Source organism: Barbus barbus, assembly GCF_936440315.1.
Source record: "Barbus barbus genome assembly, chromosome: 11".
Taxonomy (NCBI): Eukaryota; Metazoa; Chordata; class Actinopteri; order Cypriniformes; family Cyprinidae; genus Barbus; species Barbus barbus.
In genome coordinates, this window is record NC_136739.1 from 27,643,065 (window position 1) to 27,670,049 (window position 26,985).

General features: G+C 35.1%; 1 protein-coding gene across 2 annotated transcripts; it reads left to right on the forward strand.

Moving 5' to 3' along the window:
* The first annotated feature begins 4,352 nt into the window (after window positions 1-4,352).
* On the forward strand, window positions 4,353-25,384 carry LOC306876954 (protein phosphatase 1 regulatory subunit 1C-like). Of its 2 annotated transcripts, none has more exons than XM_079428425.1 (6): window positions 4,353-4,500; window positions 6,580-6,640; window positions 14,541-14,575; window positions 14,919-14,985; window positions 23,669-23,824; window positions 24,971-25,384. In XM_079428425.1, the coding sequence occupies exons 1-6, from the start codon at window positions 4,420-4,422 to the stop codon at window positions 25,066-25,068; spliced, it is 498 nt and encodes a 165-aa protein (XP_079284551.1). In that variant the 5' UTR covers window positions 4,353-4,419; the 3' UTR covers window positions 25,069-25,384. The 2 variants fall into 2 exon arrangements, with proteins under 2 accessions (XP_079284551.1, XP_079284550.1); XM_079428424.1 differs by lacking the exons at window positions 23,669-23,824; window positions 24,971-25,384 and adding exons at window positions 20,647-20,850; window positions 21,800-21,992.
* The last annotated feature ends 1,601 nt before the right edge of the window (window positions 25,385-26,985 follow it).

Consider the following 26,985-nt stretch of genomic DNA (forward strand, 5'->3'; position numbering starts at 1 on the left):
GCCACGTCTAAGAGAGGGTGCTGGATATGTTTCCCGACCGCTCAATCCCTCTTGCTTCAGGCAAACACCCATGAATACAAAGACTCTTGGACATGACAACCTGATCAGTCCAATGACATCACTTTGCTTTTTCATCAGTCCTCAATGATTTTGACAGCTTGTGTGACACAAACCTCTGCTGTTTAGATTAATTGCACTCGCTGTGAAATCTGTTAAATCTTGCATAACGCTCTGTCAGACGCACTGGGACGTGAGTAATAAACAGTGCCTGTTTTGTGCCTTCTCCGCTCTATGACGTTCACTAAGCTCCAGTAATTTCCTCCCTGATATTACCTGCTCCTGATGATAAGGGTCATGAGGTCAAGCTTGAGTGAGGTCAGGTGGTTTGGTACTGTTTGTTCCAGAGGTCAACAGGGTGACCCGATGTGAGTTCGTTTCTTCAGGATTCTTTGACTCCCTTTTTTTTCTCAGGCTAACCCCAGGTTACGCCAGCTGACTCCTGACTACAATATACTATTTGTTGAATCTAGTTTAACAAGCGGAAAAAACAGAAAAAAACCTGTTTCGGAACAATTTGTTTAGCTATGGCTTTAGTGATTTTTAAAAAAAATCAAGGAATAAATTAGCTAACTATTCATGAAAATAAGTTTAGTAACTTAAAAGAGTGAAAAACTGAAAAATATATTAAGATAAATAGTCATATAAAAAACTAAAAATTTAGTTAAAATGAAAAAAAGCACATAGCAAAATTACTAAAACTAAAATAAAAATAAAAAACTACAAATATAATAATAAAAGATAACTCTAAATGTTTAACCCTGGAGAACCCACGGGGTCAAATTTGACCCCTGTTAATTGCTGCTACCCAAAATGAAAAAAAAAAAAAAAAAATGTTAAATTTAACATCAAAAGCCCAGAGTGCCACTTCTGGCCCCTGCATAGAGACACCTAGTGGATGAATATTGAACTCACAAGTGCCAGAGTGGTAGTAATAATATGGCTGACCACATGCTGTTTTGTTGAGCTGGAAACCTAGCCAAACAAAATCGTTTTCTCAGCAAACCAGCGGATGGTAAAATTGTGTATTTTTTGTTAATCTATTTAGTATTAGCTTGCAGAATGCCTAGAAGTATGTTTTATATTATTTTTGGATAAATTAGCAACTCTGAGCTAGTTCAAAAAACGATGGGCCAAAAATGACCCTCTGGGTGTATGGGTCAAAAACATGTTGGGTCAAAAATGACCCTTTGGTTCTTTGAGTGACTTTTATGGAGAATGGTGACAGTCCTGTGTTTGGCTAAAGCCTTGAAATAATTTCATTTGTATAATATATTTGAATAAGTTACCTCAGTAGTACAGGGCCAGAGACTAATAAAGTAGTATATCTTTTCAGGGAGTATAGCCGCTCCCTTTTCAGGACAGGGAAAGCAGCAGAGAAAGGTCACTGTAACACAAGTATTGGAGCAACTTGAAGCTGATGATAGTGACTTTGGCCCTGAATTGGACAGCGATAGCGATTATGATGAATTGTTTCAACCACATGAAAGTGATGGTGGTGAATCTTCTGCCCAAGACAGTGACTCGTCCAATGACTCGTCCAGTGATGAAGATGTGCCGTTTGCCGAGACTGCTAGCCCACAGATGGAGCCAAATCGTGCCACAAAAACTTACAGTTGGCGATAGAAAGGCTTTGAGTTGCCTGACGTGAACTTTCAAGGTGAACAGGTTGAGTCATACCAGGATGCCGCGACAGACATGCCACTGGTTTACTTTCGACGCTTTGTTTCCCTTGATATGTTGGAAAATATTGTTGAGCATACCAATCAATACAGTGTTCAAAAGCAAGGGAAATGTGTAGACACTTCAGTAAAGGAGATGGAACAAGTTCTAGGAATGTATCTCAGGATGGGATTAGTTCAAATGTCTGGAGTACGTCAGTATTGGGACAGTGAAGTTCGTTATGGGCCTGTGGCAGAGGTAATGAGTCGCAACCAATTCAACATGCTACTCTAAGTCATTCACTTTGTAGACAATGAAATGGTCAGTGAAGAAGTAAAAAAGGATCGACTTTGGAAACTGAGACCATTTTTGGATTCTTTTCGTAGACAATGTCTGACTATAGCTCCTCGCCAAAAACAGTCCATCGATGAGATGATGGTGCCGTACAAAGGGAAATTTGGTGGCATAAGGCAGTACATTTGAAATCCAGTTCTAACATGCAACAAATAAAGCAAAAAAAAAAAAAAAACATTGTTAAATGTAGCTGTGTGGTTGACTGATTATTTTCCTAAATTTAAAATAGTTTGCATTGACGGTGTTTGTTATTGTTATTCTGTGAAGTTATACACCTAAAGCCCAATGGGTCAAATTTGGCCCTAATCCTAAATTAGGGAATAAAGGGTTAAAATTTAAAAAGTGGATATTTTGGTGTTCAGTGAACTTATAGAAGTAATTTAATGCATAGTTCATAATTTTCCAAAGAAGAAAAGGGTTCTTGGGTTCTCCAGGGTTTTAAACTATTCACACAATTTAATATATAAATGGATATATATATATATATATATATATATATATATATATATATGTATGTATATATGTATATATGTATATTTATAATACTAAAATACACACATAGGGCACACACTTAAACTTGAAATATTTTCTCCATCTCAATTCTCTCCAGTTCCTTGAAAAAGAAGCATTGGCATTGTTTTGTGGATAAAAGTAAACTGTGGCATATTAGTTGTAATTCTTCAAAGTGTGACCATGTATTGATCCTAACCATAACCCAGGACAGACTCCACCTATGCTGCTTGCTCGGGTCACTGGACCATCTGCCAATGAGATAACTGCTATCGATCCACCTGCCTGCTTTGAAATAGGTCATTAGTCTGCGGCCTGTCTAAAACACAACCTGAAGGAGGAAATGGAGATATTTCTTCAAAACTATAAACCATAGTCAAAATAAATGATAAAAACGGTTGGTTAAATGGTATTGGACATATTGTAATGGTAGGCTCCAGTTTGCAGCTAAAAGCTTTTTATTATCAAAAGGTTGGTTCTTATCTTATTTTTTCAGTTAGTTACAAAGGCAACATTTCTATTTTTTTCTAGTTTTTAAAGTTTTGTTTTAGGTTTTTCCATCTATGTTTAATGTCAGCTTTATGTCAAGGTTGTGGAAAAACTAGTTCATGTCTGAATATATAACAACATTCTTAAAGCTCAGTGGCACAAAGGGTGTTGTGGTTGATTGCCAAGGCTATGTTTTGTTGTTACTTATAGCCCAAGTCACCCCCCAAAAAAAAAAATCCCACTCCCAGTTCTCTATGATATTCAATGGCATTTATTTATTAATTTAATTATTTATTGCCTGTTTTATCATCTGCCATGCAAGTCTAGAAACATAATAGCACACATCTACCTCAATGTACCATATAATTTGAGCTGTCAATCATGTCTGTAGACCAGAGAGTACAGTTCAACATGTGCACTCAAGTTTAATATACCTTTTATGTATAGTTCAAGTTTTGTTCATATACCAAAACCTAGAAATAGTGATGTTTGCCTTAGAAAGTACTGCTAAATATAAAACATATGAGCTAGAAATTGGTCTTTGTGAGTGCAATCTTTATTTAATGAATCCCTATGCCAGTCCCAGATGCCACAAAAATCCATTGTATCAAAAGTACTGGAATCTTCATTTAATATTTTACATATTACTATACATCATAAACATGCTTCACTTTTGTCTCAAACCCTAGATTTATACTACATCCGCTCTGGTTAAAAATAAAACGGCTGTTTTAGCAGGACAGTGAATCATTCCCACCTCCCAAGAATCCCTGAATAATTAAAAATCCATAAATGAAGTGCCAGTGTGATAGAGCTTGTTATACATTATAAAGAACATTCTCTTGTCTCACAGTTTACCCATGTCCGTGCAGAGAAATCCGGCCATGTGATGTGAAAACTGCCGACAGCATCCTGAATCAGGATCATAAATAATGTAGGGGCATCAGCAGGTCCCGGTGGGGGCTTATATTGCATTGCTCTGAGTCTTGCTAATGATAGTGAGAGAAAGAGAGAGAGCGAGAGAGAGACAGCAAAGCAGAGAGAGATCTGAGCGTGTCCCGGAGCAGTCGGAAAACTCACACTGAGAAGACCTGCAGCCATCTCGGCTTCTCTGAGGTTTATGGGACACAGGACCACAGCAAAGTGAGTGGGACAACACAAATGTGGGAAGGACAGACTGACTATTTGTTCTGCTGTTTTTCTGTGTGGCTCATTCTCTCTCTCTCTTTCTCTTTGTCCGTGAAGTAAAGGAAGGCGGGCCGTACAGGAGAGAGAGGAAATCACAGGGGCTGATAAGTAGGGTCCAGTTTGTCTCTATCTCTCTCTCTGTCAGATCTCTTGTTCAGCATGGAGCCCAACAGCCCTAAGAAAATTCAGTTTGCCGTTCCACTCTTCCAGAGCCAGTTGGATCCCCAGGCGGCCGAGCATGTAAGTAGAGAGAAGCTCTTTTATTGCATTGTGCCTAATGGAGACTGGCCTGCATTGCTCTTCGGCTCCCTTGAGGCTGTCTTGAAGCATCAGATCTGTGCAGATTGCTGCCAAAATCAGTTTTATGATATGATGTAATACTGTACATAGTGAGATTGTAGGGCTTGGAAAATATGTAATTTTTTAATGCACGCCGCTGCAATGGCTTGATGAAATAGTGTTTTGCATGCACTTCAGTGCAAGGAGGGAATTAAGCATTTGCTGTTTGCTGTCAGATTTCAATACAAAAAAATTTGTGTTGACTATTTTGACAGGAGTAATTCAAAGAGTGTGAATTGCTGTTTTTTTGTTCTTTGTAAAATTGTCGTTCGTGCAGCAGAATAGATTCTTATTGTGTTCCTGCTATAGTAGAGCTGTTCATTGATGGATCCGCATCCAGCGGTGAGGCCTCATGCCCGGCAGTAAAAGTGTTTGATGTTGGTGCTGTTGCTGACAATGTCATAACAGGAAAGTGCTGGGCTGATTTTATGATGATGCCGACTTGTCCAATCAGTGGCAGTCTCTCTTGTGCTGAGCAAGTTCTCTGTCAGTAAAGGTAGTGTTTGCTCTTGTTTCTTGGAGCAATTTAAATATATATATATATATATATATATATATATATATATATATATATATATATATATATATAAGAACCTTGTCTGATGCAGGCTCAGTGATTTTATGTGTCAGGCTAGTAGTTCAGATTTTTACTGACCCTGCAGGAGGAGAAATACTTTTATTCATTTATCATTTGCCTTTAGAGGAACCCATGACTCCCACCAGAATTAAAAGATATTAAAAAGGTTGTTGTCAAATTAAAATGATGAACATGTATGGGGATTTTTGTGTTAAAAGTGTTGTATTTATGTATTTTACATATATTTTACGTATTATTAATGCGTATTGACCCTGATTAAATAATATCTGCAAATTGAAAGATGCTTTAAGATCTAATCCAAGGTCTTTTTTTTTTATAGGTAGTAGTTTTTGCTCAGCTTTTGCCATTTTAATATAATGTTACCTTGGTGTCATCAGCAGCATTCGCATCATATAATGCAGCAACATCCAGTAAGGTCATGAGAAACTTGTGGTCGTGCAACTAGTGAGTTGGCTGGGCTTGATAACAGATGTACACGATCAACAAACATTGATGTTGTGAGAACGCAGTACTGGCTCGATAGGTCAAGTGACGGCTCCTGAATCTCTCACACACACCGGGTCATTCTTATAGGTTATCTTATATTTAAAATAGACTCAGGTATATTTCAAACCGCATGGAGTTGGACGACATTGTTGTGTGTGAGTTCATGCTGTTTCACATGTGTTGAGACAGCACGTTGAGGCTAAAAGTGATCTAAACCTGGCAGCCTTCTTCAGGGAATTGATTGTATTGACCCCAGTGAATCACCCAACAAATGCTGGTGTCTGGACACATGGGGTAAATCAGTCAACATGAACATTTTACACCCATATTCCATCTGTTATTGTCAGTTAGTGCTTACAAAAGTACCAATAATTACCATGGTAGTACTACAACTGCAATCTAAATTCTGATTTATACATATATATATATATATACACACACATGGTATACGTAAGTGTTTGGAATGTTTATTAAATATAAGCATACTATATATTACTGCCCTATGCACAAATAGATCTATTAGTATTATTCTATTATTTTCATTTAGATTATTAGATTATTATATAAATGTTGCTGCTTTGCTAAACAAATTAACAAACAAAAAATCTTTAACTAGCTTAATCTGGTTTGCTGGTCTCCAGGTTGGTCTATTAACTGGTTTTAGAGGAGTTTTAGGGCATTTTCCTATTGGTAGGGCTCGGGTAGCAGCTTAATCCAGCGAATCAACTTTAGGCTTGGGGTTTTTCCAGCAGGACATTGCATTAAATTAAACCGATAAGCCACTCAAGGATGTGTATCATAGTGATTTTAACACGGTTAAATGGGTTTTACTACCTGCACGGTACTTTTGTTAATGGCAGTATAATTAGTATAATTCTTTTTTTTTCTCTCTTCAGATTCGAAAACGCAGACCTACTCCAGCCACATTAGTCATCTACAATGAGCCCAGTGCATCAGGTAAGAGCCTTAAACCATTAAACAAGTTGTATGCTTCTTTGTAGTCACATAAAGAGTGGGTTCAACCTACATGGACCGTTGGGTCATAGCAAACAAGGCACTATTGAACTATAGCCCTTCTGAGCATCTAAATTCAGAATCTACAGTGTCTCTCATTAAGATGTAATTTAAGGGTAAAGTTCTCAGTATTCTCTCATTGTGCAGATCTCCAATTATGTTTGCTTCGGTTAACTGGATCAGCATCCCTAATGCATTAGTACTAGAACTCATGACTTGAATGAGTTCTTTTCAAAAACAAATAAGAGTTGGTCTATTTGTGCATCATTTGGAGGTGTTTTTCAAGGTTCGGTTGCTATAGTATTTCAGCCGTGGAGTATTTCTTTTGAATTTCCGCTATTGTTTACATAAAGCCTTGGATTTCTCTATTGTTATGAAAATAGGCCCTCTCCAATTCTCATGTACAATCATTATATGATATTGTTGGACGAAATGTGCTCTTCTGGTTTAAAGGACAACTTGATAGGTCTGACGAGGTCATTTCATGTCGAAGCGTCTGTAATCTAGCCTTGGGTCGGAAGAGCACAACACGCTGTGAATATGGCAACGGTCAACAGGCCGCTATCAGCACAAACAACCCACCTATGGCGTCAGCATATGCAGCCGGACAGGCTGTGTGGCCCGTTGCACTGTAGCTCTTTCATCTTTTTCAAGTGTTGTCTCTTCTGGGTGAACTTTGAGTTTAACCTCAGTGTAGAACGATACGGCTTATCTATGAGTGTAATTCAGGGTTATTTGGGAAATGGACGGGATGTATTTTGCTGAGATTCAATTATAGCTACTATCTGCAAATGACCCTTTAGAAGGTTAATACAGAAGCCTGTACTTGCCTCAGAGTAAATAAAAAGGGAATTATGACTTTATATCCCACATGGAGACTTTACATACCACAATGTGACTTTATAGCTCTCAGAGTGACTTTAAATCCCCCAGGATGACTTCATATCTTACAATGTGACTTTAAATCTCACAATATGACCGTGTACCTCACAGTGGGACTATATCCCACAACCATGGCTTTATACGTCACGACAGTGACTTTATATGTGACTATATATCTCACAGTATTAATTTAAATCTCCAAATGAGATTTTATATGTCCCCAGTGTGACTTTATATCTCACAATAACTTTAAATCTCACAACAGTGACTTTATTTTTCATGATGTGACTCTGTCTCACAATGTGACTATATATCTCACAAATGTGACTATATATCTCACAAATGTGACTATATATCATAATTGGCTTTATTTCTCAAAATATTGCAATATATCTCACATTGTAAATTTATACCTCACAATATGACTATATATCTCACAATTGTTACTATGTAACTATGACTATATTTCATTATTGTGATTTTGTGATCTCACAATGTGGCTTTCTATCTCTCAATGTTAATCTATATATCACAATTGTAACTTTATATCTCACAAATAATGTGGCTTTGAAAACCACAACTTTTTTCTTATACTGTAATTGTGAATGTTTATATCACAATTGAAAATCTCACAGTGTGACATTTTATCTCACTTAATTTCTTATTTTAAAACTCACAATTACCCTTTTTATATTTTTACACTGAGGCAGAAACTGGCTTTACGTACAGTAAAATACTGTAGTTGCTCCTAAAGACTTTCATGGAACATTCATGTGGTCTATAGTACCTGAGGTCTTTTGTTTTCAAACCTACATTATGCTGAGGAAGTTCATATGTTTTCCACATGCAAGCTGAATCAATAAAGTTTTCCACTTGAGGGAAATGCCAGCACATTAGCGTCATCAGTAAACACGGTAACCTCGACCCTGATCCCACTCAACAGCCCACACGAGAAACCGGTTTTTGGCACTGTAAATGTAGAGAAACCATTCCAGAGAGTCTAAACAAATGCTGCCTTCAAGTCATGTCACGATTTGGGCATATATGAATGCCATCACAATGTTTTTGCTTGTAAATTAAACAGTGAAGGTGGAAGCTAATTAGTATAGTTCATAATTACGTTTTAATTGTAAACGTAGTCTGTATAATTTACTATGTACTTTGTATTTTGATGAAGAATAACAACAAAGCTCGCCAGACAGCACTTCTTATTTAGCTACGTTTATGAGGCGCCAGGCTTGTTGGACAAAACATAACATAATTCTCTGCGGCATCATGAAAATGATGAAATACACAGATAAAGCATCATTTCCACACCTAATGCGCATCCTTTGGTCTAGTGTTGCATTAATGCTAAAAACGCTTCCTGTGTTTGTCAAGTGAAAAGAGAGAAATATGAAATTGCTCAATGCGTCCAATTTATTCAGACCAAAAATCTATAACGCATCAAATTGTAATTGCGACTTCCAAGCTTGTAAGTTGAACCTTCCCAGAAACACTTGAATGCAGAAAAACACATAATGTCATATGCTCACGTTGTGACAGTGAATTATTTCAATGCACTGGCTACTCTGAGGTCAGACGTCTGTGATTTTTGAGAATTAGGACAAAACAGGCTAGAGAACTGAAAAATCAAGTTTACTCTATGTATTAAGGAATTGTTTAGAATGAATCTTTTTCAGCATGCTCAGAGGTTTTCATGTGTTTGGGTCTTGTTTCTTTAATTTCCTCACAAAGTTTGTGATACTGGTAAATTTAGCATTTGTTGCTGTTACATGATGGTTTCCAGTTGATTTTCAATTCTATCTACTAAACTGTTACTTCCGTCAGAGAGAATATTATATTTTCCGTTTTATTTTGCATATCGCAAATGTATTAAATTTAATTGCTAACAGGACCTACTAAACGTATGTGAAATTCCCAAACATTTTTGTTTACAATGTAAGCTGATATGCTGAAATGGTTGTGACAGAAAAAATAATAATCACTCTTATATATAATTAAAAAAAATGTGTAATTGTGTAACTCACCAGATATATCAGATACATCTATATATATATCAGATACCTGGCAATATTTACAAAAATAGAGACAGACCACAAACCTGTGAAACATTATAAAACAGTTTTTTTTTTTTTTTTACATTAAACTTTTTAACATAGTAATGTTTTTAAATATTATATTATATTATTTTTAATATGTACAAAGAATTGGTTTGAGGTGATGTTTGGGGTTGTGAGTGATATTTAATGTCATAATTTTGCTAAAAATAAACCATAAATATAATAAAATGAAGTGGTTTATATGTATTTTGAACATTCCAGTGATTGTCAAAACTAATGACAGGTAAAGATGTGATATGTTTTTTTCCCCGAGTCTCAAGAATCAGTGATATATTTTCTTAAACATCCAGTGTCAGAGTGTCTTCATAAATGGTTCAATACCAGTGAATAAACATAGCAATGATCCACCTCATCCGAGTGTTCAGGACTAGTCTTGGCTGGAAGCTCACAGAGATCATATGTGCCCATACTCTTGTGTTTGACTTGGCAGAGATGGCTGGTTTTCTTGATAAAGCTTAACTAAACCTCCTCGCTGGAGCCAGCATTGCCATCTGCCAGTTTTGCTGGAGAAGAGGGCCTTGTTATGAGCTCACAAGCTTCTCTTGACTAAGAGCGTTTATTGTCTCCCGTCGGTTGCCAGGTCTTACTCAACAGAGATGACATGCTCTCCAGCAAAGCCATTCAAACCTGACAAATGACTGGGAAGTGCTGTTAATTTCAGAGATGTTTGTTTTTCCTGATTAATGCAGATGATCGCTGGGTGGTTGTTGTGGCGTTGCGGTTGTGCGCGGAGAACGGCTGCCTATTTTCCCCTGCTGATTTTGGATGTAGATCGCAGGGGCGTGTTGAGGAGGTGGGATGCACAGAGCTGCATTCACAAAACAAGCACCTCTTTGTTTGGCTGGCATTTCTTCCTCTGATCCAAAACACTTGGAATTGGTCCCTTATAAAGAAAGTTTTTGAAGCTTTATGAACTTGCGTCACACGATTGCTGCTTGTCATAAACTGGGCACCGCGTAACCGCGAGCAGAAGATGAAGTTGAAGAGCGGCTTGGCTTATTGGGGTTAGAGTGGGAATTTGGTGCAGCGTTCATGGAGCAGAACCTGTGGCTTTGGCAGGGACGTTTTGTGCGATGCGTCTTTGTAATAAGGTCCTCGTGTGTGGAGCCAGTGGGCCCATAAAAGCAGATAGCTCTTCTGGCTACTGTGGTTCACTGTGTGCCTCTGATTCTACTTAACGTCAGGTCTGGAGTCATAATCCAGCATTTGCTCGGACTCCATTTAAAGTCTTAAGTGGCTATTAGGTGAAGGGATAAAGATGCTCAGTGGCTTTAAGAGAAATCAGGGGCTTTTAAAGTCTTCTTTCCACCTTAAACAAGTGTAACGTCAGTCCAGTAGTGGTGCATACAGTCCTTGGACTACATAATAGTTTTCATTGTATGAAAGTACAATACAAAACATAGACTACATTCAAAACAATTCAGTAAATGTGTCCCTGGACCACAAAACTAAGTAGCACAGGTATATTTGTAGCAATAGCCAACAATACATTGTATGGGTCAAAATTATAGATTTTTCTTTTATGTCAAAAATAATTAGGATAGTAATTAAAGATCATGTTCCATGAAGATATTTTGTAAATTTCCTACCGTAAATACTGTATATCAAAACTTAAATTTGGATTAGTAATATGCATTGCTAAGGACTTAATTTGGACAACTTTAAAGGCGATTTTCTCAATATTTTTTTGCGCCCTCAGATCCCAGATTTTCAAATTGTTGTATCTTGGCCAAATATTGTCCTATCCTAACAAACCATACATCGATGGAAATCTTATTTAGTTAAATAAATCTCAATTTCAAAAACTTGACCCTTATGTCTGGTTTTGTGGTCCAGGATCACATATGTTAAATATATACAGTGGCCCTCCAAAATATATGAATTTCATTATCAAACTAAATGGCATTTACAAGCAAATTATTTTGTCATGACTAACTGGACTATTTGAACCATTTTTGCAATGATTTAAGTTGATTTTAGTGGATGTATCGAGTCATGTGTCCTGTGCATTTTTCTTCTAAATAAATACAACTAACTAATACATTTTAATGCAGTAACATCTGAAGATATTTTGGTGGCAAATATTTACTACTGTTCAAAAGTTTTAGGCCAGTATGTTTTTTATCATGAAATTAATATTTAATTCAACAAGTATGCACTAAATTGATCAAAAGTGACAGTAAAGACATTTATACTGTTACAAAATATTTCTGTTTCAAATGCTGTTGTTTTCAACTGTCTATTAAACAAATAATCATGTAAAAAAGGAAAATGGTTTCCACAAAAATACTATTTTCAATATTTAGTTCCAAATTAACATATTAGAAGGAATTCTGAAGGAAGGAGTAATGCCACTGAATAAATTCCAGGAATAAAATACATTTTAAAATATACATAAAAAAAAACAGTTCTTTTAAATTTTAGTTAAAAATGTAGTCACAAAATTGCTGTTTTACTGTATTTTTGATCAAATAAATGTGATCATTAGAGATTCCTTTCAAAAACATGAAATAAAAATGTATTAAATAAAACATTTTTATCTGAGAAAAATAATTCTGTGGAATAAATTCCGTGACAAAATGATAAAGAATAATTTGATGATTCTGTTTTATTGAAACTACAGCAATAACAACCTTCCAATTATACTAGATTGCAAATGTTCCAGTCCTCACTGAAAAAAATCCACCATTTAAAAAAGGTTGAACATTCCAGAAATCATTTGGAGTCCATGGGCTCCAAACACTTCATGCAGGGATGACAGAGTAAAACTCAACACTGTAAAAACAAAATGTTGAGCCAACTTAAAATTTTAAGGCAACCAGCTTCACCAAATTTTTGAGTTGTTTTTTTTTACAGTGAAGACACATAAGCTTTGAGAGCATGCATGAAATTGTAAGATGCTCTGAAAGAAACATGATGACCCTGGACGATAAATTGGTCTTTCAAGTCCTGAAATGAACAAATAGCCCTTCATTTCAGAACATCTGAAATAATGTATAAGCCTCAGTGCAGTCGCAGAAAGAAATGGGTCGGCTTCCTAAAAGCAGTTTTGCATTATGAAAAAGAAACTTGGGAGTGGAATGTAAAATCAAATTTTGTTAGTTGCCTAACGCATTCCATTCTTGAATCAAGATATAATTGGTCTAAATTTGGCTTTGCTCTTAGTGTCCTTTAACAGAATTTGTGGAGATAGAAATTCAGGAGAAATGAAGCACGCAGAAGTGACCCAGTCTTACAGATTAGATGTGACTCTTCGAATGTTAAAAAACGTGTTGTGGTCCCTGAACTAAAACAACAAATTTGTTACATTGCAGCTAAGATAAATGTTTTTTTTTTTTGCTTATGTGAACATTAAGGCAACAGTCTATTTATTCATTTTGCAAACATTATGTGAATGTTCATTTTAAATGTTCTTTAAATATCCTGAAACAAGTATTGACACTTAACACTTAGAAAAAATAAGTGTTTTGTCTGAAACACCTAAAAATGTTTCAGACAAAACGTTGGAAGAATATTTGTTCATACTTTAGATTTGGATGAATCTGGATGTCATTCTAGTTTGCTGATTTGGTGCACAAGAAAAAATAATTATCAGTGCTGAAAACAGTCATTTTTGTGGAAAAGCGGTATTTTCCAGCATTATTTATTGAATAGGAAGTTGAAAACAACATTTATTTGAAATAGAAAGCTTTTGTATAAATGTCTTTAATGTCACTTTTAATCAATTTAATGCATCCTTGCTAAATAAAATAATTAATTTCATGCAAACTTTTGAACAGTACTGTATATATGCCCCCTACAAGTCACATTAATTAATATATATATATATATATATATATATATATATATATATATATATATATATATATATGTATATGTATATGTATATGTATATATGTATGTTTATATATATATATGTACATTGGTGGCCAAATTATTAGAACATTAGTATTTTGACCAGATAAAAAATCTTTTTTAAATCAGATATTTCTGTCTTTTGCTGTAGTGTGTCAGAATGAAATATCAGTTTACATTTCCAAACATTCATATTGCCATTAATTGTAATAATCCAGTGAGATCTTTTGTTTGCACAAGGAGTCTGACAACAGCCAGTGCTCCACACAGAGATCTGATCATCCATCATCCAGTCTGTCTGGAATGACATGAAGAAACAGAACAAACCGAGACAGACTAAATCCAGAAGAACTGTGGCAACATCTCCAAGATGCTTCAAGAAACATACCTGCAAAGCTTCCTGAAAAACTAAGTGCACCGAGGGCAAAAGCTGCTTTAAACGTAAAGGATGGTCACACCAAATGTTGATTTAATTTAGTTAATAGAAGTTCATTTATAAATCAAATCGATTTATGGCATTATTTTTGACAGCATCCTCATTTTACAGCATTTTTACACAAGTGCATAAAACTTTTAAAAGTACTGTAGCTTTGCAGGTATGTTTCTTGAAGCATCTTGGAGATGTTGCCACAGTTCTTCTGGATTTAGTCTGTCTCAGTTTGCTCTGTTTCTTCGTGTCATTCCAGACAGACTGGAATGGAAATGTAAACAGATATTTCCTACTGACACACTACAGCCAAAGATAGAAATAACTGATTAATACCATTTTTTAGCTGGTCAAAACCCCAGTGTTCTGATTGATCGATCAGTTCAAATAGCATTTATTTGAAATAGAAATTCTTTGCAACAATGTAAATGCATTTATTGTTACTTTTAAAACTTTTAAAGTATAAATTTAAGAATAAAGTTTTTCTTTGTAGCTACATTTCTAAAGCATTAAAATGGTATTAGAAGTAATTCCCCCTGTTATTTTTCCCCTTCAGGAGATGACAAGCAGACTACAAGCAATCAAACAGAGGTGAGTACTGTATCTAAAGCAATAACAGAGACGAGAGATTAACCCTAGCACTTAAAATGAGCATTAGATTTGATCTCCCTCACTCCTGTCTCCACCATCACTATATCAGACATCACACGGTGTTCTTTTCAGCCGTCTTAGTGGATGTGGCGGTATGTAAGCTAAGCCTCCGGCTGCTTCTCTGCAGAGCTCTCTATGATGCTCAGCGGAGGGCTTGCTATGAGATGGATGGAGCTCTGATGCAGTTGTCATTGATTACCTGCTGGAGCAAAGCTCCTGAAATAGAGTCTGCGTGAAATCAGATCCCCTCTCTCACGCTGTGCTTTTCCACTGTCCACGCTAGGCCCAGAGTGCCCAGCTGTCTCCAGCCCAGAGGAAACAGAGCGTCTACACGCCACCGACCATGAGAGGTATGAGGCCTGCATCCAGCCATATGCAGTACACCATCTGCATATTATGTGACGTTTCAGACTCTTACGTAACCACACCTTCTGATTCATTCCTGTTATGCAGTACCATTTGAGTTCGATAACATTTGAAAACACAAATATACTTTTGTCATGATTTAGTATTTCTATAAAAGGACCCGATTTTCAGAATAAAGGCCAAACTCAGAAACCTGAAATTTAATATGTATAACTTAATTATTTATACAATTACAAGAAATTAACTGGATGATGGGAGCTTACATTAGCTTACATTTGATATTTTTCTATACCTTTGTATACTAGTTTTATCATACTGTTTTATACTGTAACTGTACAGTATCAGTCAAAATGGATTGTTTTAGATTCAAACAACCCAATTAATATTTAGATTTATACAGTTAATATGAGTAAATATATTTATAATATATTATTATTGCCATATCATTTATATTTATAATGTGCACATCTGTACATAAGTCTTCTGCTTACTCCATTACATGTATATTATTTTTCATTTTTATACTGCTTTTTTATTCTTAATCTTACTTATTTGGACACTTGGCAAATAAAGATTGTCGGATTCTGATGCACGGAACATAACAGCTTTCATCAAATCCATTGATAATTTCTATACTGTTATATTACATTTTTTGTTAATATTCATTATTTTTTTATTTTTTTTATTTTAGTTAAAGTTTTAGTAGTCTTTGGCATCTTTATTAGCTTTTTCTTTTCTTTTTTTTTTTAAGTATATAGTTTTTATTAGGTTTTATAGTATTTTGTTTTCATTATTTTAGCTTTAAACAAAAATCAGAAATGTTTTTATTTGCTGAAGTAAAATTACTCATATTAGCTATATACAGATATATATCATGGTTTTAGTTTTTGGTTTATTTAATGATAAAAACCCCGGTACTTTTTTATTGATGGTACATAAACTTATTGATGTTTGTGCTGCTGTTTTCCCTCCAAAATTATATTATGTAATTCAGGAGCTGATTTTTGTTACTTAAAAGGATTTCAGAAAGGACTAACAAGATGGAAAGTGATTCTGGACGTGACACAGAAAAGAAATCTATGAATTGAGTTTCAGTAAAAAAAAAAGAAAACATATTTTGTTTTAAAAAATGAAACATTTGAATTAGTTCTAAATAATACTCCAGCTTTTTCATGTTATAAGTTATTTATTATCAGGGGTGTAAATTATGAAATAAATCTCTATTGAAATTATGTAAAATTCCCTCCTAATTGTGATTACTAATATGATTTAAATCTTTAAAAAATAATATATGAAGGCAATGAAAAGTTACTGCATAGTAGGAATGATATGTCTATGCCATCTGTGTGTACAGTATGATCCACAGTACACTTACTCAGTCATGCCATTTTCTCCATTAACATTCACACTACATATTTCACCGATGGAGGCGGCGTTTTGCATTCAATGACCCACACATGCATCCCACTCAACAGACTACTCGCACTGCACGTGCTTATAGATCAGTCGCTGATATTAATACAGTTCCTCCGCTCTTAACCACGTACAGTGAGGTCCAAAGTCTGAGTACACTAGTGAAGATGCATCTGTTTTTCCCAGCATGATTTGAGAATCATCCAAAGAGCATCTTGAGCTCCAACAAAAGAAAGAACATCTAAGAATCACATGATCATTGTCACAGATTTGATTAATAGCCTAGAAATACTGCAGAATTTTAAAAATGCCTTATTTAGAATGTTTCAGTGTTTTAAAAATTCAATAATCCCAAACATTTATGGGTTAAAATTCAATTCTGAATGCCTGATTTTCAATGTGGTCTCAGACTTTAAACCCACAGTACAACATACAATACACTGCCTGTGTCCATTCATAGTTCTTCATTAAACACCATTTTTATTTGAATCTGAAATATTTGTCCATTATAAGCAGTGACTTAATTCAAAGTAAAGTCTTTTGCACAGATCATGGCAATACATCTAGTGAACAGCTTTTCAGATTTGATTAAAATTTTAGTTTTCCTATCAAAAAGCACTTCATTTATTGTTCACTCCTTCCTTATTTTCAGCTGCCGTTATTTTATTTGCAATTTATTTATGTTTATGCAGTTTATAGAATGTTGAATCTAATTTTGTAATGATTCTGTCACTCTTAAAGTTTTTCAGTGTGTATGTGGCCACTGTTTCTCTTTTCTTGTGGGGTTTCCACTCAGGGTTTCTCAAAATGCATCAAAAAGCTCTCCCGCAAATTAAGCCTTAAAAAGGATTTAAATCAGAGCAGAAAGTCTTAAATTGCTTAAATTGCAAAAATTGCTAAAAAATTAATATCTTCCAAAATCTAAACATCCTTAAATTAAGATGCTTTTTACTTGAAATGCAAAATGAAGATATGATCTTGTTTCCTGAGAAATTTCCAAAACTTAGGTGAGTTTATGCTTAAAACAAGAACAAATATCTGTTAATGGGATATGCTTGTTTTCCTTTTTAATTAAGTTGACTTTTCTGAGCCTGTTGGCAGGTATTCTTCTTGTTCTAATCATAATCTCTCTTCATTTTGATTAGTTTGATGATTAAAAAAAGCCAAGACTTCTTTTCTTATCACTATGTTTCTCAAGTAAATTTATCTTGATTTTAGAATACTTGATTTGCACTGGAAACATCACTTGATTGCAGTGTGATCAGAAGTTACTGTAAAAGTATTTTAGTGGTTGGGAGCAGAGCTATTTAAGCCTTAAGAATTTAAGTGAATCATTTTAATTTAATGAATTTGAAAATTCAGGTTGAAAGTTGTATTTTCAAACTATGAAGTATTGCTAATGCAACTCATTGTGTGCACTCTAGACATTTACATTTAGAAAACGTATTTTGTTCCCTTCAATTTATTCCTTAAATTTTCTTTACTTGATCTTGAAAAGGTCTTTAAAAAAATCTTAAATTTACTTTCATAAAACCTGAAGAAACCCTGCCACCAAGCGATGTCACATGTGACACATGTGTGATCTTTCTTCAGAAATCACTTTTTATCAGTGCACATGCAATCTTAAGAGTAGAGTAGATTGCTTATTTTTTGTCAATGACAAGGGCAGTAGAGAGCAGGAAATTAGCCACACTGGATTCAAACTCGGGTCATCTGCACAAAAGTGCCACCGTGCAACATGCCAGAACATGTGCACTGTCCGCCAGGCCACGCTTGCGACAAAGTCGAGGTTTTAAGACAATGAGATGGGGGAGGGAGAGCGGTGGAGTCCACCTCGCTGACTCATAGACAAGGCCATTTCCTGGCATGGACCTGCTAAATTCACATTAGCTTGAGCTATTGATTGGAGTGGGGGGAGGAGAGGTAGATACATCATTCTAGAGAATGCCTCAAATGGACAGCCTGGCAGAGCAGTTTTGAATGAACACTCAGCATCCTTTCGGTCGGTGGAGGGCAGAAACAGCTAAAGCAATCTGATTTGCAGTGATGCCAAGCTAGTGTGCTGTGCTGGTGTGGGCTAGTCATGGTTCAATGGTGTCAGAACCTCATTTGTGTAAGTAGGGGTCTCTCATCTGTGAAAAGTTTTGAGAAGATTGCTTTGGATAGCGACAAAGTGGTGAGCTGAACTCATTCCAGGGTAAAACTGCTGAGTGTATGTAGCGGTTCATTGAGCGCCCACATTTTAGTGCTCTTGATTGCGGGAGTGTTTTCCCCATTCACTTTCTCTACTGGGATTTCAAAATACTCTTCAATTAAGAGTTCAAAGCCATGAATTAAACCAACTAGCTCTAAGTTCAATCAAAATATTATATTAGTGCTGTCAAACGATTAATCGCCAGTAATCGCATCCAAAATAAAAGTTTTTGCTTACACAATATATATGTGTACTGTGTATATTTATTATGTGTATATAAATGCACACACATACAGTATATATTTTGAAAATATTTACATGTGTAAGCATTTATATATTTATATTCTTATTTTGTATTATACATAAATATATTTAATATATAAACATAACATATTTTTCTTAAATATATGCATGCATGTGTTTGTATTTATTTATATATACATAATAAATATACACAGTATACACACATTATGTAAACAAAAACTGTTATTTTGGATGCAAATAATCGCGATTAATCGTTTGACTGTACTATATTATGTATTTTGATTTGAAGCAAAAAAAGAAAAAAAAGACTTGATTTCTTTGTTTCAAGATTTGTGGCTTCTACAGAAGCATATTTAAATAAATAATTCACCCAAAAATGAAAAATTGCTGGCCATCCAAGATGTAGAGGAGTTTGTTTCTTCAATGAATCGGTTTTAAGTTAAACCATCTTAATGATGGATTTGTTTCTTACAAACACACACCTTTTCACTTTACAATGTACTGGAGTTGTGTGGATTATTGTGATGTTTTTATCAGCTGTTTGGACTCTCATTCTGACGGCACCCATTCACTACAGAGGATCCATTGGTGGGCAAGTGATGCAATTCTAAATTTCTCCAAATCTGTTCTGATGAAGAAACAAACTCATCTATATCTGTTGCGCTCTATCGTGTAGATCACAGTTCTATTTTGTTACCAGTAGTCTATTATTCAGGATTCCCTGATTTACTTTTTGTTTTTATTGTATTTATTGTCTTCATTTGATTTAAATTTTTTCCCAAGGTATTTCAGTTGATGAATTCTCTCTTTTAAACAATCATTTTTAACACATTGGTAATTATGATGTTGAAGATGAGTATGTTAGGCATCATTATCATCAGACAGTTACATTTGGAGGTCTGCAGATGAAACCTTCTGAAAGCTCTTAAGATGCTTTCAGACCTGTTTCATGAGAGAGCTATCAGCTTACAGTGCATTAGCTCTCTACTTTGATACGTCACCAAGAAATATAGTGCTGTTGATCAAAACAATATATCACCCAGCGCCAGTTGGGCTGACATCAGAGTATTCATGATTTTATTTTTCATAGTTCCCTTCCAGGAACGTCGAGCTGCGTCCGGAGACGCTATGGCGTTCCCATAGCGTCTCCGGACGCAGCTCTCGTTCCCTTCAGGGAACCTGGGTTACATACATAACCTAGGTCGTTTTTTTCTGATTAAATAAACTGAAGCAGCACTGAGAATATCATTATTTTAATGAGATTTTTTGGCCATTATGTTACTTAAAGAGCTTGTCATTAGAGTAATTTCATAATTTTGACTTGTCTTGTGGCTCACTGCTAATATGCACAAAACAGAATAGCATTGGCAAGTTTATTATTATATTATATTATTAAAATTACTAATATAATCTAATATTTATAAAATATTATTATTTTTAGTAAAACTCTGTGTAAGAAATTATTTTATTTTATTTGTTTGCTATATTGCCAAGCCCTAAGCCCAACTTCTTAAACAAAACTGTTGCAATAAATACTTTTAATGACTAAATACTTGTCTTTTTGTTAGAACATTTTTTTGGTTTGAGATACACAGCATGCATACATCTCGCAAGTCATTCATTTTCCATTTCATAGACGCCCGTTGAGTTTACTTTGATGTCATACATTTGGATGGGGTTCGGAGGTCTCACACTGTTCTGCACAATGCACGCCTGTGCTGATAGCCTGTGGCCACTGTGTGGCGCTGTGCTGTGTGTCCTGTGTTGAGTGCAGAGCTGCAGCTGGTGGTGGAGCAGCACTTTCAGAGGCAGGAGCAGCAGGAGGCGGGGCTCTCTGACAGCCCAGACACGCCCAGTCCAATCACAGCACAGCATTTTGCCAACGAAGCTCAGTGGGCCAATCACAACAGCTCAGAGCCCAATGGCAATGAGACTTATGTCAGTACTGAGGGGCAGCCAGGCAGCAGTGGGGCTGGGGGTAAGTCCAGAACAAAAAATGGGACGCAGTGATAATATCGTTCCTTTGAACAATATACAGGTAGCTAGGAAAGTACATGTAACAATCCCTCACTTGTAAATATATTAAAATCAGGTTAAAATAAATCTGTGCAGAGAATTATGGAGGACCAATGTACTCTAAATGAAATAATGAAATCAATTAAATAAATCATTAAGTTATTTCAATTTATTCGATTAAAACTTTTACAAAACTACTGCATTTAAATAATACCTTTTAAAATAATTTAATTATGAAAAAATCACTCTGTTTCCGTAAATTCATGGTTCATCAGTAATAATTTAGAAATTAAGCATGGTATTATTAACAATGATATCTTGAAACCAGTGTTACTTTAGTATCATTGAGATACTATTGTTTATTATAATATTTTGAATCAGTTTGTATGTATTTTAGTTAAAGTTTTAGCACTTTGTAGTTTATTTTAGTACATCAAGTTAAACTAAATTAGAATGGTAAATTGGCAACTAGCTAAAATATATACGTACAGTAATTTTTTTTATTTTTTTTTCACATAACAAAAATGTTTCAGTTTTAATTAACTAAAAAAACCCTGCTGGAAATATAAACGTTTAGTATTATCAAAAAAAAATAATAATAAATATATATATATATATATATATATATATATATATATATATATATATATATATATATATAATGCATAGGTTTATTTTATGCAGTGGTTTAATGTAAGTGGATATCATGAAAATGTTTTTAACATTAATTTTTTTTATCAAATATTACCAATTAAATTGATACATTTATTGTTTAATTGTATCATTGCAAAATCTGCTGCAGTCTACTGACAAGACTTTTTTTGTCTCTCCACTTTTTGTTAAATTCTTATTTTTGTTCTATTATTATTTTGAATATTATTACTTCCATTGTTTTGTACATTCATATACAGGAGACAAAGCAGACACCTCAGGAAGTGAGCAGAAAAACTTGAGCAGTCCTTCATCTGTCTCTCGATAGCCGTAATAACGTACCTGGCACACCGTAGACCCTTCCTAAACATTTACTGTCCCCTCCACTCTTTGGACTCTGAATAAGAAGACATGCTTTCTCTAAATTCACGCATTGTACTTTCTCACCTCTTTCTAAGTACCAGTGATGACTTCCTTATAATCAGTTTTATTTGTGTGAAGTGAAATGCTTGTTCTTCACTTTGAACTCTGTACTAAAATGATCTGTCCTGTTTGTTTTTCTATTTGATAAAATGGCATTTGAAATATTTCCAATATGTATATCTGTGAAATGCGGGCAGCATATTTTTGGCACTTTCAGATCAGCTGTAATAATTTCTTTATGGGTTTGGATTTACTTGTGAAGTAGAGACAATGAAATAAACTTTTTTGGAGCTTGAAATAAAAAAAAAAAATAAGGAATGATGTAAATAATTTTGAGTAAGTGCTGTTTATCTAATGTTACTGTCCTTTTGGTTTTTCATCTCCCACTTCCAAAATGTCCCAATCTTAGATAAATAAATGAAGACTGAATAAAGCGTTGCAGTGATGATGTATTTTGGTAGGCATTTTTGTAAGTTAGCGTCACCCTGATTCCCTCAACAAAAACCCAATAGAATTGTTCCATTGGCTTTTGGATTATTGCAGATCTGTAACCAAAAAAAGTTTATAATTCTTACATGATTTGATCATCATGATAATCTTCACAAATTAACTTTTTTTTTTTAAGTAAAAAGCTACTATAAACTACACCAAGGTTGCTTGACTTCAACGTCACCACCATTATGCTTCTGCAATTATTTAGATCTTTATTTTTATTTTTTTAAATCCCTGAAAGTTAGAATAGTTTGCAAGAGTGTGAATATAAACAGCGTGATTGTAAAAGTGACTACTGAGTCGATGAGTTTACCTCTTTGTTGGGAGGATGTTTAATGTCCCTGACAACTTCAGAAGTCCCGTTTAGCCACTTTTTTTGCAACCAACTTTTTCAAGACAAGTAAAAAAATCACAAGGAGGTATAACTCATGTATTTTATGTTGTAGAATAAAACACTAAAATATCTTGCGTTAACTACAAACCTTATCTTATCCAATTAACCAAAAACCAATTCAAAAAATGCATTGGCTTCAGGACAGTGGAAACACCTAAAAGTACTAAAATGCAAACTCATTTCTAGGTTTTGGCCTACAAAAATATGTCATCCTTGCAGCACGCTATGCATTATTTTGCTATAATACATGTAATGAGGCTTAAAGGTGAAGAATGTCATTTCTGTGCATACTAGCAGCAGCAAACCAGATTCTCTTCTCTGTGGAAAGAGAAGAAAAATAATTGGGAAAAATCACCTCAATTAATATGGCAACTGTAAAAATTAAAGTCCTGCTTTTCAGTTCAGCTTTTTAATAAAGGCATTGTTTTTTTAAGAGACTATTCAAAATGTCAGATTTTAGTGCTGATTTGAAAATATGTCATAACATGTTGGTCTTTCCCCTTTGAAGTAGATATGAGCAGTAACTTTGTCTATTTTTTAATGTGAAAGTGCATTACAAAGATCAACAATTTTGTCCAGATGAAAGATAAAACTAAAAACAAAAATTTATTCTGCAGTTGGGTTTGCTAAAAAAAAAAAAAATTCTTCACCTTTAAGAAAAGGGCTTATCGTATCCTCCTAATCATCTATATTCTTCTGCATCAAGATGATCGCAATCAAACTTTGAACTACCTTAGTCTAGTCAACTGGCTCTAGATGGGTAAGTCAGGTCACACTGGGACAGGTGCATGCTGGGACTCACGCTGTGTTCGTCCTGCAGGTAGAGAGCACAGCGATAGCCAGCAAGAGGAACGAGAGAGTCAACATCCTCCGAGACTCTCTCAAAAACACCTGGACACACTGTCTGAGGAACCCGGAGACCTGTCACCACGGCGCAAAGACACACCGTACCAGCACCAGCCACCCTTCGTCCCTGGTAGGACCAGATCAGAAGCACATAATACATAGCCTAATACTGCAGAAACATGACATGTAGGACAAAGTTTCGATTTTGTTGGACCATATGTTCATGTTGGTATTTTATAAAGATGCTTGAGCAAAAGAGAATCCAATGCCACATGCACAAAGCAACAGAATACAGTCAATCCTGTATTTTGAATGTATGCTGTCGTTCAAAAGTTCATCTCTTTTGCTCTGCAAGGCTAATATTGTTAAATATTATTAAAGTTTGAAAGAACTTTGTGATGACAAAGCTAAAAAGTGTTGAAGTGGCGCTACACAGGCCGATCGAAGTATAACATCAAAGTATCGTGATTCGAAAGCATAAGTAGTAGTCTGTTCTCTTATCACTCTCGCGTTACTTTGATGTCATACACGACCGGTCTACGCAGCGCTGTATTAAGTCGAAGACACCTAAATTTTCAGCATCATTACTCCAGTCTTCAGTGTCACATGATCCTTCAGGAATCATTCTAATATGCTGATTTGCTGCTCAAGAAACATTTCTTATTATTATCAATGTTGAAAACTGTTGTGCTGCTTAATATTTTTGTGGAAACTATGCTACATTTTCTTTCAGGATTCTTTCATACATAGAAAGTTCCAAAGAACAGAATTTACAGAATCTTCACAGACATTTCGTTTATTTAACGTTATCAGTATAATCGAATTCTCGGCCGTAAATTTAAAGCGAACCTCTTCTATTTTCTTGCATGCTCCACCCACTGCATTGTCACGCATTTTAATTTGTAGTTTCGGTTACTTGCTGTACAGTTTGGAGATATGAGCTGTCTAAGCTGCGCCTGTCAGTTTTACTGTATATTCTCAAATAAATCACTTTCCGGTTGTTCTGCTATTGGTTAACTAAAATTTGGCTGCAATCTTGTTACGTAAACTAAGAAAATTATTTCCACTGTTATTAATGCCACTGTGGTTACAACCAGGTAATCTAGAGCGAGAACGGGGAAGGGGATTGACATCGGGTTATTCATAGGCCTATATTGTTAATAAGGTTTAGGTTCATATAGTAAGCTTTTGTGTGAACGGGATGGTTTAAGAGTCACACTTGTTGTGTTATGGAAAGGTGAAAGTTGACTCTTGGCCAAATCTCTTCTTTTCACAGGGGTAAAGATGCTGAAAGACCAGACAGACCCATCCTCACTTTTCCAGGAGGAAGAGGAGAACAGTCAGGAGGAATGGAAAGACAGTCAGACAGAGTAACACTGCTTGAATTACATGAGGAAACGAAGTCATTTATTATACTGTTTGGGAACTTTTTTTTTGAACAATTGAAAATGGGGGAAAATCTCATTATGAAATGTTTTTCTCAAATACACGTTGGACACAATTATTGGTACCCCTAGAAATTCTTATGAGTAAAATATCTCTGAAGTATATTCCCATTCATATTTACAATTTTGAGCACTCCAGGGGGGTTATGAACATGAAATTATCCAGCCATGGCTTCCTGTTTCACAGAAATATAAATAGGAGGGAAAACAAAGCCCAAATTCCCTTAATCATCCATCAGAATGAGAAAAGACAAAAGAATATATTTCTGATGTGCAGCAAAAGATAATTGAGCTTCACAAATTAGTGAAGTGGCTTTAAGAAAAGAGCTAGAGCAGTGAAAATTCCCATTTCCACCATCAGGGCAATAATTAAGAATTTCCAATCAACATAAAATATTACGAAACTGCCTGGAAGAGGACATGTCTATATCGTCCTAATGCACAGTGAGAAGGAGAGTTTGAGCGGTTAAAGACTCTCCAAGGACCACAGCTGGAGAACTGCAGAAGAAAGTTGAGTCTCGGGGTCAGAAAACCTTTAAAAAACAAATTGTCAAACAGCACCTACATCACCACATGTTGTTCATGGTTTCAAGAAAAATTCTCCTCACTCATCCAAAAACAAACTCCAGCATATTCAGTTATCGGACACGACTGGAACTTCAAATGGGACTGGCTTCTATGGTCAGATGAAACTAAAAAATTTGCTTTTTAGCAGCAAAAACTCAAGATGGGTTTGGTGAACACAGGGATAAAAAGTACCCCATGTGTACAATGAAATATACTGCTGTATTTTTGATGTTGTGGGCCTATATTTCTGTTGGAGGTCCTGGACATTTTGTTTAGACACATGGCATCATAACCTCATCAGGCATTATAGGAGAAAATTTAGAGCTGTTAAACTGGCAAATGGAGGTTTCAAAAAGTATTGAATAAAAGGGTGCTGTTAATTGTGGCCAATGTGTATTAGAGAAAAACATTTATTTCATCATGATATTTCCTCCCATTTTAAATTCTTATTCTCCAATGAAAGGTTAGATTTTTGTGATTTTTTTTAAATAAAAGATCAAAAGGATTAACAGTGCATATTAATTTTCACAGCCTTCTTTGATCATATTTACCAAGGGTGCCAATAATTCTGACCACGACTATATATATATATATATATATATATATATGCGCAAAATAGAGGCTTTTTTTAGGAGTAATCTCAAACTTTTTTGTCCCCACTGTACATTCTCTCATATTGTGATTTAGTTCATAATATTAACTTCCATGTAGTTGTATTTCATCATGAGTTGTAATATGAAAGCGAAAGAAAACTCATGCTCCACAGATGATTTAGCAATACATGGGGAGGACTGCGAAGCCAATCACATCCTGCCACATTATTTTGAGCTCGGGGCTTTGATGTAACTTTCTCTGACAGAAGCAATATTTTTGTAGGAATATGGCTGTTTTGTATGCAGACGTGACTCTGAAGTCCCACACGGCTGTTGTACAGCCCACCGGCTCTGACATCAGTGTCTGAAAAGTGGGCATTATACATGGAGTTAAAGCTTGATACTGTACATGCTAACATTATTAGAGTATTTTAGATCTTCTGCAACACCCCCCCCCCCCCCCCCCAAAAAAAAATCAGCCTGCATTAATGTTATAATACTGTCAAAAATACATGTTTTTTTTTAATGACAGGGCAGTTTTATTTTTTGTTTGTTTGTGTAAATGCTTTTGAACAGATGAGTGCTCCTTAGTATCCTACTAATATTGTTTGTAACATTAAATGTACCTGTAGTAAATTTGTGGAATATGTATTTCCAAAAATATATTATATGAATTACAAAATGTA